This window comes from Lycorma delicatula, chromosome 13 (assembly GCF_047948215.1).
Source record: "Lycorma delicatula isolate Av1 chromosome 13, ASM4794821v1, whole genome shotgun sequence".
Lineage (NCBI taxonomy): Eukaryota > Metazoa > Arthropoda > Insecta > Hemiptera > Fulgoridae > Lycorma > Lycorma delicatula.
The window spans coordinates 45,148,794-45,166,937 of record NC_134467.1 but is presented as its reverse complement, the minus strand read 5'-3'; the positions used below and the strand labels follow the sequence as shown (position 1 = coordinate 45,166,937).

Genomic DNA, 18,144 nt, shown 5'->3' with positions numbered 1-18,144 from the left:
AAACTGGGTTGTTCATTCAAAACCAATGAGAAATGCTGGGATCAGGAATTGTTCTTCATTCTGACAATGCAACTCCACACAGAGAATAACGCATGCACAACAGAAACAATTAAAAAAATTTGGATAGTTTTCTGATCATCCCCTTACAGTTATAATCTTAAGCCCAGTGACTACCGTTTCTTTCAACACCTCAAAAAGTGGCTTGCATCATAGTTTTTCAAAGAAAGTGAAGAGTTGAAAATGTCTGTACAAAAGCGGTGAAATTTTTTGCGGTGGGTTTGAAGAACCTTGTTTCATTATATCAAAAGTATTTGGAATGAAATTGTGATTTACTAATGGTTTTACTTTATTTTTCTACATAAATTTTTCATTTTTTCAACTCTTCTCATTTTGTTACTGATCAGTCCTAACTTTTAAACTGTGTCTCGTATATTCCCAATTAAAGAATATTTTCATCTCTTGGGCTCTCGCAAAAGAATATTCATGATGCAAAAAAAAGCAGTCAGATCATTACTTGGCACCAAAGTACAAATCTTACAGAATATTTAAAAATTTAAACATGCTAACTTATTGTTATTGTTGTATTTACATTTATGAATGTGCACTTTTTGCTAAAAATAATAGTCACTTACTATTAAAAAAAGTAAAAATATCCATCTCTATCAAACCAGACAACAGAACTGTTTTCATGTATAACATAAAACTTCTGCTTGTAAGAAAAATTTTTATTTAATATGCTATGTATATTACTGTTTTTAACAAATTACTAAACCAGTTTCAAACTTTTCCCATCAATTTATTCAAAATACATTTAAAATATTTTCTTTTATTAAAATAATATACTACTTATCATTGAAGTTTTAAATAGTTCTAAATAAAAATGTTTAAAGATCCTAAATTTTAAAGATCTCCTTCAATATATATACAAACACGTGCTCAAATAATTTTCATTAATGTCTTCAGAATTATGATATTTGTATTTATGTTTTATAATTATTAATTCATGCATTTACCCTAACATTATTTTATGTGTTCATATTTTAAATAAATAGAATTTAATCATATAATATATTTTTTTCATTTTATAATTAACTAGCTGTACCCTGCCACGCTTCGCTGTGGCACAGCGAAGTTTATCAATTGATCGTTTCTTCGATGGAGAACAATATCTCTAGGTTGGAACTGATCTCCGACTACGACAATTGCTACGTCTATAGTTGGAACATTATATCTCCGGACATGTTCTCCAGCGGGCGTTTTGTCTGCGTGAATGACAATCTTATGGGTATCTGATGGCATCACATCAATTGCCGTTTTGAACAAACGCACCAAATTGTTCCTTTCGTGAAGGAGCTTCTGTAGCTGCAAAATAATGGATCTTCTTAGCGAGGTATGTATTCCACAACGTGCATAGACTTCATCTCTATCATCACCGATGAAGTACATTTGAAGGAATTTATGGTCACTATCTGGGAACGGGAGCAGGGAGCCAGCTTTATAATTAATTATGTACTTTGTGATGATGCTGCTTCGATTGAGGTTTTATCATAGTTTCTCTTGATTCATCCAAGTAAATTCTGGGGGTTATTTCTTTTGTGATTTTATAAAATACAATATTATGTACTGTTCGGAATAAGAAAATCATTTATTTATTTTTTTTAACTGGTTGAAGTGTTTATTAAACCAGAAAATTGGATAAGTTAAAACTGAAAAAGCTGGAAATAGTACAAAAAAGGAAACAAAAATATATTAAATTCTATAATGATTTGAACAAGATTAACGAACTGTCATTAAATTATTACTTACATACAATTGCAGAAGAACCATTTTCCTTAATTTTTTCCGATTCATTACTTTCAGCATCAAGCATTAATTGTAAAAAGTCATTTCTACGACTGAAACAAAAAATAACCAAAACAAACTATTATAGTTTGTAGTATACACATTAAGGAATTTGACCTTATTTAGGAAAAATAATTTATATTCAATTTATCTATTATTTTAAAAGAACTTTCATTTTTACTTCCTTAATGGAAATATTGTGATTGCGAAAAATTTCAGAATTCAGATTTCAATGGAAATATCCATTTTGACAAGTTTCCAGTGTGACGTCTGTATATACGAATGTATCTCGCATAACTCAAAAACCATAAGCCATAGGATGTTGAAATTTTGGATTTAGGACTGTTGTAATATCTAGTTGTGTACCTCCTGTTTTGACTGCAATCAACTGAACCAAAAGTGTCCAAAAAATACTTTTTTTCTTAACTGCAGTAATAACCCCTCATTGAGAGCTTTTTAATGGTATAACATATTTTTTTGAACCTCTTCAAAAATGCTTATGTAAACATTTATTTTACATAAATGTTTTTCTTTATTTTCACCAGTAAAACATGTCCTGAAGGTTTGTGTGTGTGTGTGTGTGTGTGTGTGTATGTGTGTGTGTATGCCCACAATTATTGATAACATCCATCTTTACAATATGAGGCCTAATTACCAGACATACAACTGGCCCTTTTTTGAAATGAAATGAATATTTAGCATATAATATCAAGCCTAAACAATGCTTGAATTCAGAATCTTTTGGATAAATGAGGAATGCTACAGTTCCGTCATGGAGGTTGGAAATAATTATAATATATAAAAAATAAATAAACTCCACATACCTTTCAGAATGTTTAAGTCTGTGATGTTTGGCGTCAATAACAACTTTACCAAGAAAATTTATTGATTTCATATTAAAAAATGATAATGGAAAAAATTTTGATAAATTAGGAATGAACAGTAATATCGTAAATAATGCAATTCTTTGAAGAATGCTGATATTACTAAACTGTGATACAATCTTAATGAATTCAGAATCTGGTTCGTTTAAAGAATTGCTCTGTACACCAAATGCACAAGATGCTATAACATCCATAGTAAATCTTCCAAAAAAATCTTTCATATCAATACCATCTTTAATGTTATCTGAAATAATTGGAAACAATAATATTATTACAAAATAAACATATACAAAATGGACCAAAGAAATAGAAAATTTCCTTTGCAATCCTGGCAAGACTGTGGTATGCGTGAGTTTGTATATGTAACACTGTACAATTTTCTTTTTCTCTTTTTAGCCTCCGGAACTACCATAATTTATTAACTTCAGAGAATAAATGAGTTTGATATGTATCAGTGTAAATGGAGTATCTTGCATAATCTCAGGTCGACCATTCCTGAGATGTGTGGTTAATTGAAACCTAACCAACAAAGAACACCTGGTACCTAGTATTCAAATCCATATAAAAGTAAACTGCCTTCACTAGGATTTGAACCTTAGACATCATTGACATCAGCTGATGATGAGTTTAACCACTAGACCAACCCATCGGGTTGGTCTCCAATAATTCGCATTGGTAACACATACCAGAGTTTGCCAGGCTGAATTTCTGTATCACTGCACATCCTGATCCCATAGGGGAAGAGAACCTCCATGGGTTGGTCACCATGCCACCCCCTCTGGAGCTAGCCCAGTTCAAGTACATAGTAAGAGCCCTCTGATACAACCACAGTCTTTACTATTAACAGAGTGCTTGGAATCCTTCTGAAGACGTTTACAATTGGCACAAGTAGACCCTCCCACTTCTTAGGATTCTTGGGATACTCATCTTGTTTTTATCATCCCCACAATGAGAACACACTGCCACAGACTGTTGTCCATACCGGCAGCACTTGAAACACTGTTGAACATCTGAATACTCTTTGACCTTGCACGAAGAGAAGTCGATGAAAAATCTAACTTCTGAAACAAAAGCTTTTGAAAAGATCAAACTCACCAAAAAGCACTGATGCTTTTGATGTGTCATGAGCACAAGTGCTCACATTTCTTATGTGTCACGAGTGCTCACGAAGCTTTTGACTAACTTCAAACATGCCATGGTAGCGCTCAATCTTGCGCCTACCCAGTTTAAATAATAATCTACAATTGGCCTTAGAGGCTGCTTCAGTCATCTGAATATTTTGCTCTCTTTATGAGGGTAATTAACTCCTCCTTAGACAAATGCCAATCAATGTAATAAACAATATAACCCTGGGCCCCTCTTCCTGTTTGGGGCGACTTTTATGTCAGTTTTACCAACATCAAAGAGTCAGAGATTATCTTAGTCACCTTGTCATTGGCGATGACAACTAATCCCTTTTTTGTTTCCCATAAATCACAAATTTCCAGGCTTGACCTCTTCAGATGAAATTCATTCTTCATCTCTTTACTGGTTTTCTCAGTTACACCTTCCTTGAGGTTAACAAACACAAACTCTGGCTGTTTTCAGGACAGACTGGCCTACGTTTTCTCTTTTAGTGTAACTTTTCCAACAGCAGTGGCTGTGGAACTGGAACGGGGATGGAAACAGTCTCCTTCACCATCAGTCTCCAGCAGTCTAACTTCAATAGGCTTAGTAGCCAAATTTTCATAACCACTAGCCAGAGCAATAGATTTAAAATCCTTAATTACGAGGTATAATCTCACTGCTGACAAGGTAGTCTTTGGGTTTCAGCTTATTGTTACAATTAGTTGACATGGAGTGGAAGAGTTATGCCTGCTCATAAAAATCACATTACAAAAATTATAATTGTGCCTATGCCATTCATAGGGAGTTTTGATGACATTAAATCAGTTCAAATGATAGGGTTAGGAATTTCAAAGAAATATTATTAGCACAAAACATAAACCCTACTAGTATGGAAAATACATTTCACACAGCTGCAAATGTTGAAGCTGTTTAGAGCTGTTATTCTGTGTAATCTTTGATTGGCTGTTTTCAAGATTTGATGACAATAATAATAATTTTGATTTCAAAAGTATAGCTGGTTTAAAAACTGAAGCTTCAGGACTTGAGAATATAATAATAATATAATATAAAATACAAATATAATAATATTTGTATATTAACTTTAAATAAGATTAAAAATGAACATAATTTTCTTTCAAATTATGGATGCAAGATGAAAGAAATTTTTACTAAAACGGTTATGTAAATAAACAAAATTTCCAATGCTGTGTGTTAAAAAAATCCAAATCTCATTCCACAAAAACATTTTGGCCATATTTCTTTGAAACTAGATGGTCATGCAACAACTGTTACTGCATTTCATACATCATTAACTAATTAGTTAAGATGTTCTGGTGTCACCTTGGTTTCAATTAGATGGTGCAACAGCATTCACTGTTTGCATTACAGTACAGCAGCTGTTTGTGAATCATGTTGGCTTCCATCGTCAGTATCAGTCTCTGGATTTAAATGCGTGACTAATTTTTGTGGTTCAAAAGTAGCCTACAACACTTAACCTCCAAAAGAGTTTAAAGTGAATTCATTTTATTAATTTTTAAAAAATAACAAATAATATCATTTTAATAATAATAAAAAATAATTTTTATAATACAATTTTAACAGCAAATATAATTACATTGCTCAACTAATGGTAACAATACATGAACAAACTAAGTTACACAAACAGTCCTGACAGACTGGGAAAATTTTCCATTTCTTTAGAGATTTTTTATTGTGACTTTTCAGAAATTTATAGACTGTTCAATATGAAATACGATACAATTTAATGATCATTTCATGTATATTCATTAATGAAGAGTTCAGTTTGTAAAACTCAGCAAGAGGCTTTAGAAAAGTTGGAAGGGTGGACATTTGAAGGATGTAATCTTTAAGATGAAACGGGTATAAGACAGATTATAAATGCAATATTTTGTAAATAAAATTAATTAAACAAGGTTTTAACGTTTTCTTTGGTTCAGTTGTACTGTACTTATACATGTATATTACATACACAAAAAAAGAAAAATAGCTATTTTGGGCGATTAATATCCCTTACTACTACTCTACATGATCAGATTTCAATAATTTTATCTAATTATTTTATTACTTATTTTATAAAATTGCCATCAGAGGATACAAATACTTATGTGTAATATTTTATACACCACAAATTAATCTGAGATCTGTTCAGTAATCTTAATATTTTTAATTAATTAATTATGCGCCAAAGGAGAAAACCACATAAGTGTTAGTAGCGATTTTTTGTGATGTGCTATTTTCAAGAGCAATGTAAAATTTTGTGTAAAACTGGGGAAAAAACTTTCATGTTTTAAACTTTCAAAGAAATGTCATTCAAATGTTAAAAGTGGCTGTCAGTCAATTGAAGAAGACCCTCAACCAGGAAGGCCTTCAACTTCAACTGATATGACACCCGTGTTCAGAAAATCAACCATCTGGTATATGCAAATCACCGATTTATTGTCAGAAGAGGTTGGCATCTCATGGATCACGCTATGACATTTTGACTGAAAAATTGACCATGCAAAAAGGTTTGTTCCTAGTTTAATGACCAAACAACAGAACATCAAGTGGACGTAGGTAACTTGTTGAATGATGAAACATTCATGCAAAGGATCATAATTGGAGATGAAAGCTGGGTTTATGGCTACGACTTCGAGGCAAAACTTAATCATCACAATGGATAGCAAAGGATCTCCACGTTCCAAGAACGTGGATCTTTCTTTGGATCATCACTTTGTCAGTCTTTCTTTGGATCATCACTTTGATCCAATGTCAATGTCAAAGTGATGCTCTCTGTTTTTTCAATTTTAATGGAAAAAATGATTTTAATGTGTCACCTTGCCCCAAGGTGAAACAGTGAACTGTGCATACTGTAACTCACGGTTCCTTGCATTGTCACACTGTTTTGTGCCAAACCAAAAATCACATGACTGTCTCGTTCAGCCATCCTCTACTCACCAGATTTAGCTCCTTGCGATTTCTTTCTTTTGAAATTAGTGGTGAAAGGTTATTGATGACATTAAAACAAATTCATCACGGATCTTAAAGGCTGTAACAGTGCTGGGAAAAATGTGTGAATAGGGGAGAGAGTGTATCTACTAAGGGGAAAAGGACCAATAATCTGTAAAATTAATAATAATGATTAATTTTATGATACATTAAGGTACTGACTGGTCTGATCAAAGTTTTTAAGTTGGTATCTCTACTTCTATCCAGGCAAATATTGGGACAATCCCTTCTTTTATCCACGGACTAGTAATGTTTAAACATTACTTTTTAAATTTAATAACAAAGAAAAAAATCTTTTTATTAGAAAAAATCAAAGGATCAAAATAAACAAAACTTAAATAAAATAAAATTAGTTAATTACATTAAAAAAATGATTTTCAAAACATTAGTATAAATTGGTTCAGAATTAAATAAATCTGCTTTTAAAAATAATAATTACAACTGCGATTAAAAAATGAAAATAAACAATAAAACTAAATTACCTTTGCTAATAACTGTATTATCTAAATATTCTTCCATTTGTTTAGCACACACTCTAATTAATATTTCCATAGATTTTAATTTACCAGAAGTAAAAGCAGGAGTCATTTGTGTTCGTACATATTTCCAGTGTTGCCCTTTTAAATTCAATATCATATTTTCTATATATGGAGAAGCTCTAAATCGTAAAACAGGTCGATCCACAAAATGATCAAAATCTCTTACTAATACATCTTTTACGATGTCTGGATCAAGTACTATTAAAACAGGACGACGTCCTTCATAAAATCCTAAATTTATAAAAATAAAATAATAAACAATTACAATAATATATAATTGAATGAGAAAAAAAATTACCTGTGATCCAATTACATAAAATAGAAAAATCTTGAAATTTTTCAATAATTATGAAGTTAAAGATTCTAAATTATTTAAACACAGATTTTATTTCAGAAGGGTCAAATCTTATGTCTGAGTATAAAAATGAGGAACAGTATCCGATAAAAATTATATCAGTGTTATCTGAAATGACATTCTCTTCAGATTGTGTACCTTTTTTTACTTTTGGGTTTAACAATTAATTTATTTTAGCAAATCAGTATAAAATGTTTATAAAGCGAACGGGTTATCTGATGCAAACATTTTGTCTCTTATACAATTTCCAGCACATTTGAAATGTAAACTGGTGAAAAATCACTTTATTCAGTCATACTCTCTTATGAGTTGTTTAAAGAAAACAAAAATATAAACAAAAACATAAATTGTTTTATTCTAAAGCATATATATGCTAACAAAATTTTACAGTTAATGTTTGTTCAAATTCAATAAACTAGAAATATCCATATAAATGATTATTTCCTTTAGTTTTGTCTTTTTTTATCATTCTTATTTTTTCTTTATCTTTTTTTAGTCTCATCATGGTATCTAGATATTTCCTCTAACAGTGGTTCCCAAACTGTAGACCTCTGCGCTCTGGGGAACTGTGACTTCCTTACAGGGATGCTGTGAAATATTACAAAATTTTATTTCCATTTTCAATTTAATATCACAGGACGACATCTAGTGGAGCTGGTACAAATCACTGTTACTGTTTGTGGAGGACTATTTAAATGGTTACTAGATGATATAAACTAGTCTCATTTATTTTAGATTTTTTTATATATTCTAGTACTTTAATTTTTTATTATTGCCACATGCTGTGATTCCTATTGATAGTGGAATGCTGGCTGTTCCAGCCAGCGTTCAAATGTCAGGAGGAGCTTGCAGTCACCTAAGCACTTGAGCTCTTCCCCATCAAGCCTGGCTAACCACGCAACACCCCACCATGCACAGGCTGCTTTATAAGCAGCAGCACAATTATGCGAGAGCATTTACTCTCGAACCACCACCAGGAGAAGACCAGTAAAAAGGAACAAGTCCCCCGGCTGAATCAATGTGGGAGGGATCTTGTGGCGGATGCCAACATACTTGTCAGAGCAGCAGGCCTGGCACAAATTCCATTAGTGCTAGGAAGTGTAGCTGTGAAGACAGACGAAGCTGGACGAGCACCGCTGGAGGAGGATGGCCTCAGCTTAACGGCAGATGATTGACATCGATCCAACACTGCAGGGTTCTGGGGGCTACTACTACAGTGGGGACTGCCATTGAGGGAAAGCCATTGAGGGAATAACCTGTCGAACTGAGTCGACACCTCCAGAGAATGACTCAACAGTCATTCTCAGGGCTATCCCATCAAACAGCCCTTTTCAGGGCCATCACTACAAAAATCCCAAACAGCCATTTTCAAGGCTACCTTAAGGTTTTAAGGTGATGTGCGCCATCAAAGCAATTTGGCGACAGTATCTGAACCATCTTTGAAAGACTGTATTGACTAGATATTGTTAAAATCAACTCAAATGAAATGTTTGAAGTATTTTTTCTCGCACACATTTTTAAAAATGAATTGGTTTTTATTTAACAGCAATAAGTGTTGTGAGAGCGAAAATAAAGAGGGCACATCGTCAACCAGTGGCAAGCATGTAAAAAAATGTAAAAATAAAAAATATCATTAAAGCTATTATTTTACATCGATGGAAAAAAGATCACAATTCTGTATATGAGTCTTGGAACAAAAACTACCTAGTAAATTACTACTAGTAAGAAAACTACCTAGTAAGTTGAGGCGGTGATCATCCCACTAATTGTTATTATAATTAATTGAATTTTTTCAATTAGATTTTTTTTTGATTTAATTATTTTTTTACCTATCCCTTAAGAAATATTATTACTGTCTATTTCACAATGTGTACTGTAAAATCTGACATAAGAGCCTTGGGAAAATCTGCATTCAGCAAGGGCGAAATAAGTGATTCAAGGGCAAAATAAGTGATTCAAATCATAAATAAGTGTACCTATGCAAATAGAAAGAAGCACAATTATTGATCCCTAGTAAATTTTCCTTGATCATTAATTTAGCAATATGGATAATGTGAGTTACTGTATAATGCAGGTCGAAAGTATGAGGTGATTTTTACCAGTGCTAGAGATTTTGTCCAGTTGCAACCCAAAGGATTTGCTTTTTTTTATACAAATAGGATAATCTCTCTATGTATATGATCTTTAACTGCCCTTTTTTCTAATGTAAAAATTAAGAATGAATGGTTAATGGAATGTGACCAAATAAATACAAGCAACATGACGGAAGGCTAAAAAAAAAAATTTCCATTCTATCTTAAAAAACATACCTTAAAAAATAAAAGTTTAATATATTTACATGCAAGATAAAATGATCTAGATTTTTTTTTTTGTTTTTTTTATAAAGCTTAAAATTAGAGCACATATAATTTCTATACCAATAAAAGCACTCAAGAACTAGTATACTTAATCTACAAAACTTTATATGAGTTGTATACTGAAAACCAATAATAACAGGCACAAGATTCTCTTTATCTTAGTTATGATCTTAGAATCTTATTCAGTAAAATATCAGTTTAGAATCGAAGAAGGAACCCACGTTTGACAATACTGCATATCTCTAACCATGTGATTTTATAATACTATACAATAAAATTTAACTAGAAAGTAATGACAATGGTTAAGTTTAGATTAAGGGCACAACATTTTAAACATATCATTTATCTATCGTCAGTAATAAATATTATATAAAAATAATAATAGTATTTCATAGTTACCGGCAAATTTATGTCCTTTAAATTGTCTGTATAACTTCAGTTGAAATTCATGAAATGATATTTTAAATAAAACTCTATCTTTAATATTACCAAATATTACTTGAGGTTTTATATGATGTACACCTCTAATATTCCAATGACTAAATGGTTTTGTTAAGTACCAATATACCAATATACCCACAGATAATGATAACATGTACCAAATTATTATTAAATCTGTTGTCTCCACGTTGCTTAAAAAATCCATCTAAAACAAACAAAATTGATATAAAATACACGATAATAAATTACAAAGGTTAACCCTCTGGGTCAGTCAATTGCCTAAACCTTTCATTGTAAAATCAGTTGATTTTTGAATTTGAGAGTTGTAAGGTTCAAGTCCTTGTAAAGGCAGTTGCTTTTATATGAAATTGAATGCTAGACTGTCTATACCAGTGTTCTTTGGTTTTTGGGTTTCAATTTACTACACGTTTCAGAAGTGGTCGAACCTGAGTTCGTTACAGACTACACATTTAACGGTACATTTACACTTACATTACATTACGTCAGGCCTGATAAGCTGGTAGCAGTGGCCTTTCTCTTTTTCCTGTTTAGCCTCCGGTAACTACCGTTTAGATAATACTTCAGATAATAATATGTATGAGTGTAAATGAAGTGTAGTCTTGTACATTCTCAGTTCGACTATTCCTGAGATGTGTGGTTAATTGAAACCCAACCACCAAAGAACACCGGTATCCATGATCTAGTATTCAAATCCGTGTAAAAATAACTGGCTTTACTAGGACTTGAACGCTGGAACTCTCGGCTTCCAAATCAGATGATTTGGGAAGACGCGTTCACCACTAGACCAACCTGATGGGTAGGTAGCAGTGACTGCAGTTGCTAATCTACACACACCCACGCCTATACACATACATAAATACACAACACACACACCAGGCAGAAGCTGTGAAACTGATCAGAAAAACCAAATAATGGATTACAATGGTTAGTAATAAATGTAAAACTGGTCTAAAAGAGTTTTGCTATACAGATTCTTATAGACTAATTCTTATGTACTTTTTGACACTAAATCCAAATATGATTTCAAAATTTGCCCTAAGGGCTTTATTTCTTTTGAAATAAGTCTTACAAATCTATATTGTTTTGGTGAAACAAATTTTAATAATCATTAGGCTTGTCAACATTACTAAAAATTTTTATTAAGTTAGTACATATTCTCATTTGAAATAACATTTCTTGTAGCTCCATTATGTAATCATGATTAAAGTTTCAAAACACACAAATGGGCTGTCTGAACATCATTTGGCATCTTCTTGAGGTAGCCAACTAAGGACCACAATAAATATTACTTTCCTGTCTAGTGCTATAGCTGTAGAAGGGAAAGTATTGTAACCGGTTCAGTTTGGGCTTATGCGGTTTTCACCGGATTTTGACACGTAAGGAACCCAAAAAACTAGAATGAAATTTTCTGGATGTTTGTATATACATGTGTGTGCTTGGTGTCTGGACACTAATCACCTTATATCTCCAGAACTACTTACTGATTTTGATTACACTTGGTCAGATTGTGTCTGTATATGCGGCATAAAGTTTCAACTTAAAAGAGCAAGGTCACCCTCAGTATCTCAAAATATTTCCTAATTAAGGTCTTATGCTTTTTCTTAGGCGCATTTGTTAACAACTAAAAAATACATTAATATCATTTTATTAAATAAAAATAGAAAAAGAAAGTATAATAATCTAACATTAAATAATAATGATGAAAAAAACTTCTATATAGCAGTGAAATTTTTTCTTTAGAAAAATATCTTTCTGCTTAATTATCTGGAAAAAATCACACCAGTACTAGGAAATGAATATCCTATATACAATCAAACAAATAATCACCAAAAATTTTTCAATCTGTAAAGAGTACAACATAATCTTCATTTAAAAAAATGTTTACAAGCTGAATTTATTTGATTGTCAACAAAGCTGTATAAATAAATATATATTTGTATAAATATAATGCATAATTGTACACATTAATGCATAATCACTGCCTGAATAGTCAATATATCATAAAGAATTACTTGCCATCAATCATAATCAACATTTGAAACAGTTTAATATTTAACTAATTCAATTCAGAATGACACAAATATAAAATCTATAAATAAAACATAGCATTGAAGATGATTTATATATTTAACTGTTAATTTTACTTTAGTATGAACTGATTAATTACTACTTAGTGTGAAGAACATAAAAGACTTTAATAAATAAATTCAGATGTATAAATCATCTGAATTCCTTAAATTCTACTAATTTAATTGATAACTAAATTCATAATTTGAAAATAACTTTCATGTTCCTAGATGTTCTCGATTTAAAAAGAAACAAATGTAAAACACGCAATATCTAATTTTCTAATTAGCTACAATACATCTTAAAACTTTTTTTTAAATAAAATTGTTTGTTAGTCTTTTCTTATGAATTATCTACTGAAAAAAATTCTTGAAAGAATATAAATAAATATATATATAATATATATATGTAAATATATTCGAAAAAATAAACAGATGCTTTAGATACAATTATGTATCATTAAATATAAATAAAATATATTACATGGCTTTTTTGAATCTTCCAGACACATATCTAGAAAATCTTAAAATCCAAATTAAAAATGGATGGATTCAAAGTGATCAGACTATAAAAAAATACAGTAATATCATTGGAACAAGAAAAGTTAAATATTTGGGGTTTATTTTCGATAAATTACACAGCTTTTTACCAATTATTCGGCTTAAAATACTATATTATGTAGTTTTTCAATCGATAAGAGATGTAATCATAGTTTTGATGGAGCATATATTAATATAATAAACACTTACAAAATATACAGAAAAGGATAATAAAAATAACTTTTGGTAGTAATAAAAATGTATATGGAAATTTATAAACAAGAAAACATTTTATCTGTAAATAAAATGTATTATTTTATCAGTCTAAATAACATGTATGAGAAATTAACTGATGATTTTAGAAAAAATCATAGTACACCAGATATAGAAATTGCCTAAACGTTATACAAAGGTTAGGCAAAAGAATTCTTAATTTATTGGTACTAAAATTTATAACTTGCTATCAGGAAAATTAAAAGACATAAGATTGAGTTAATCAAATGGTTTAACAGAGAAAAAAAATTAAATGTGATGATGTATTACAGAAATACCACAAAAGTGATAAATAAACAATGAAAACAACATTTTTAGTATACAAGCCTTAGATAAGTTTCTAATATCAACTAGATTTTTTATTGCTGTATTTTTGTTTTTTTTAGGTCAGCGTACAGATTTTTTGCGTCTGTAGTAATCTGGATGTTTACACTGATTACATATCTTTTTCTGTACAGGCTAAATAAATAAAATAATAATTACTTAAAACCTCCTTCTTTAATGAAGTCAATAATTTTTTGAGCAAAACAGCAAGTTGAATTATCTAATTTTAAAAATACAACAATGAATCGTACAAAATTTTATAATAGATCATTTTAAGAAAAATAAGTCATAAACGTTATTTTCAGCGGGTGGTTCTGATATTCTCAACTGTTGTTATTACCAACAGCTTTTTTGAATAAGCAGACATATTTTAAAAATAACATCAAAATCTGTGCGATTTGAATTGTAACTATTCATTTAGTACATTATTGTTTAAATTACATTGTTTAATTTACATTAAGTTTAAATATTTCACGTTAAATTATGAAATTTACTGTAAAGATTACAATACATAAGAAAAGTTGTCATTGGTAGGCTGTGAAAGAAAAACTATTAAGATTGTTACATAAGTGTTATACATTATGCCAATATTGAAAAAAGCTGACTTGTCTGATGCACGACTTACACATACATCTTAATTTAAAATATTTATTGTTTTATTTAAATATAATATTTCTCTACAACAGCTGTACATCAGTGCTACACTAGCGCTCTTTGTGGTGACAGCGGGTACTATTGACACAGTATACCCACTTAGCTACTAGTTTACAGCATTTTTTGAGGTGGGGATGCGATTTTGAAAAATATTTTTTTACAAATATTATTTTTTAATTGTTAACAGATATACCTAAGAAAAATAAGACCTTAATTAGGTAAAATCTTGATATACTGAGGGTGACCTTGTTCTACAACCTCACCCACTTGACCTTTTAAGTTGAAAATTTAAGGCATCAATGCCCCATATACAAAAGTAATCTGACCAAATTTGGTCACAATCATCCAGTACTTCTGAACATATAAGATATGTGACATCACACACACACACAGGTATATACAAACATCTGAAAAATTTCCATCCAATTTTTGGATTCCTTAGGAGTGAAAATGTCAAAATGCAGTGAAAACTGCACATGCCCAAACATGACCAATTACAATACTTTCCCCTTCTACAGCTGTAGCGCTAGGTGGGAAAGTAAAAATACAAAACAAACCTGGAATAACCAAAAAAATATGATAATATTGTGTGCCATGAGGACCACCTACACAAATGATAATTGTATTACCAAAATGCCTTAAGGATCACCGGTAATCGTCGCTTACAAAATTAAAGGTATTAATTTTTATTAGAACCTTTACTTAATGTTTTTGTAATTTTATTGTTACTTCATTGTTTACTCTCTTTTTCTATTGAGTCTCTGGAACACTATACGATATTACTTCAGAGGATGAATGAGGATGATGTGTATGAATGCAAATGATGTGTAGTCTTGTACAGTCTCAGGTTGACTATTCTGAGATGTGTGGTTAATTAAAACCCAACCATCAAAGAACATCGGTATCCACGATCTAGTATTCAAATCCGTATAAAAGTTACTGTCTTTACTAGGATTTAAACCTTAGAACTCTTGACTTCAAAATCAGCTGATTTGCAATGACGAGTTTAACCACCCAAACTGGTGGGTTCATTGTTTACGACTGGCAGTATAAAAGTGTAAACACATAAATTTCTTACATAACTCACACTTTGTTGACATAAGTTTTATAACTTTTTGTGCTATATACCCGTCTTCTCTTGGCAGCCTTTCCATTACAACCAGCACAGTTACACCTTATTTTTCTTATTATATCGTCCCATTTCAGCCTTCTGTAGGTCATGTTAAGTTGAATGGAAATATGTACCTTTCCTTTCAAAAAGAAGAGAAGAGATGTACCTCTTTTGTCCTTCCATTTTGCTACTGCAATCCCATTAGAGTTCTGTTTGCTAACTATTGCTCCTCTTTTTAATTTTGCTTCAATTACATCTTTTGGTAAATGTTTTCGGTTTTGATGTAGTGTGCCTAATAAGTATACATATTTTTTTAACAATGACTAAGTATTGATGCGTAATAGTTATAAACTATCACAACTCTCCCTTCATGATGAAATTTTTCTGCAAATTTTAATACGATATCTTCTGTTAAACCAACCATTGCTTCTTCTGACTTACCTGTATATACAGATAACTATAAAATATAGTCTACAGGATTACAGAATTTATATACTTTAACCCCATAATTGTGATTTTTTTGTTGTAAATATTATCTAAAGAAAAGTCTTCCCTGGAAAGAGATAACAGATTTCTCTACTGCTACCATTTCACAGGGTTTATATTGTGCAACAAATCTTAATCGTATTAAGTCTATGAGCTGTCTTAATTTGTACGCTATACCTTCTAAATTAGCTAATTAATTGAAATCTATTTTGGTTCATAATTTTAGGGGCAACAGAATTTCTATATAAAATGTTTGTACTCCCATAGTCACTAATTTTTGGATATTTAACTACATCTATGTAAATAATTAATGCTAAACATTTTTGTATTTCTGCTTCTGTTGTATTAATCCATTTACTACTTCTGTATGAATGTTTTCATCTATTTCATTCCATAACCGTGAAATTTTTATTTGTTTGTATTAAAATTATTTTTGGTATATAACTGTCAACAAACTGTTTATATACCTCAAGAACTGTAATTTCATCTTTGTTTTCCAGATAATTTTCATCATTATATACCTCTTCACCAGTAAATCTAATACAGAGAGGCAGTTTTGTTGGATGTACCTCTTGCTGCATTTTCAACATTAGTTGTTATATCTGTTGGCCTATCTACTTCCTTTACTGGTCTGCCATTACTTATGTTTTCCAAGGTTTCATCATTATCATACTCATTTTCAGAAAAATCATTGGTATGATCACTATCTGGGTTATACTTTAAGCAAGATATAGAAAACAGTGATAAATCATCATCGGAATCTCTAACAAGAATTGCTAATAACTCTTTGTTTGAGGTTATCTTAGTCCTAACCTTTCTGTTGCCATGACTGGTGCCTGGTTGAGAATCCATTTTACAACCTTTGTATATTTTCAAATTATCTTACTTTACAGATTATAAACAAAAGAAGAGAACTGACGTAAAAGCAACTAATACTTAATGTAGATTGTCTCACCACTTTATTAAATAAATACACTAAATGAAGATGGTCTCAACACAAGTAAATAAAGATACAAAAGTCTGTTTTTATCAAATTATTATGTGATTTTACGGATCATAAATAAAATATTACGAACTAAAACCTAGAAACTCTCAAATAAGAACAAATATTATTAAAGACAATGCAAATACTTCACTAGAAATGTACACCATAACACTCACATGAACACAGTATAAAACAGACAAGAAGTAATTTCAAGAACAGGCATTAAATGGCAGGTGCATGTAGATGCTATTATTAGCATAACAAGAGGGCCACAAGACAGATTCAGGGCATTTCAAACATGCCATGGTGCATTTCTATAACTTGAATCCTCACAGCCTCTCAGAAATATTTTCTGAGGAATACCGGTGTTCCCTCATGGCAGCCAATGTTTTAGTGTCAATAATTTTCTTATGGTCACCTTCATTTGGGCGTTTTATTAGATGACAAGTTCTCACGAAATGATATTGATTTTGTTTATAACAAAACTGCTTTGTACTGTTTTATACTCTTTTGCTTTAAAGCAACTGAATAAAATCTTTATCAAGTTATCAACATTAAATATTTATTATGCTTATATATATTACTGTCTGTAACGTATCGCTTGAAAAGTCAGAATTAGTTTTCAAGGTAAGAAAATGGGAGATCAGATTATTGTCATAAATAAATATTCATAAAATGCGGTATTCATAAATATGAATCGTATAGATAAATATTTAGAAAATTAAACACGTTAACTTATCTGTGTTTATATTTATGAATACGCAATCTTAGCTAAAAACAACGGTCACTAATTCTTAAAAAAATAATAATATTCACCTCTATTAAACCAGATAAAAGAACTTATTTCATGTATAACTCAGTGTAATATCTGGCTTGTGAGAAAGTGTTTATGATTCTGTAGCCGTATTTTATAAATTACTTTAACTATTTAAACATTTTTTCCACCAATCTATTAAAAAATATATTTTTTAAAAGTAAAAATTACATCATTAAATTAACCATCTGGTATAACAGTTATTTTGATGTTATTCTAAACATCAGAAAAATGTTCTTAATTATTTATATATCAATAAAGAATCTAATAATGCAATCATTTAATCAGATGAGTTTAAATAAATATGTATTTAAATTCCTACTGTATATGCAGAAA

The 18,144-nt window shown here is 30.6% G+C and overlaps 1 protein-coding gene across 1 annotated transcript in view; it reads right to left on the bottom strand.

Moving 5' to 3' along the window:
• The window catches only part of LOC142333623 (cytochrome P450 9e2-like), a 41,297-nt gene that overhangs the window by 21,692 nt on the left and 1,461 nt on the right, over positions 1-18,144 (bottom strand). Inside the window, exons 2-5 of the mRNA XM_075380961.1 lie at positions 10,493-10,739; positions 7,325-7,612; positions 2,667-2,970; positions 1,807-1,895 (exon numbers count right to left, since the gene is read on the bottom strand). Coding sequence (XP_075237076.1) covers positions 1,807-1,895; positions 2,667-2,970; positions 7,325-7,612; positions 10,493-10,739 — 928 coding nt within the window. The remainder of the gene's footprint in view (positions 1-1,806; positions 1,896-2,666; positions 2,971-7,324; positions 7,613-10,492; positions 10,740-18,144) is intronic.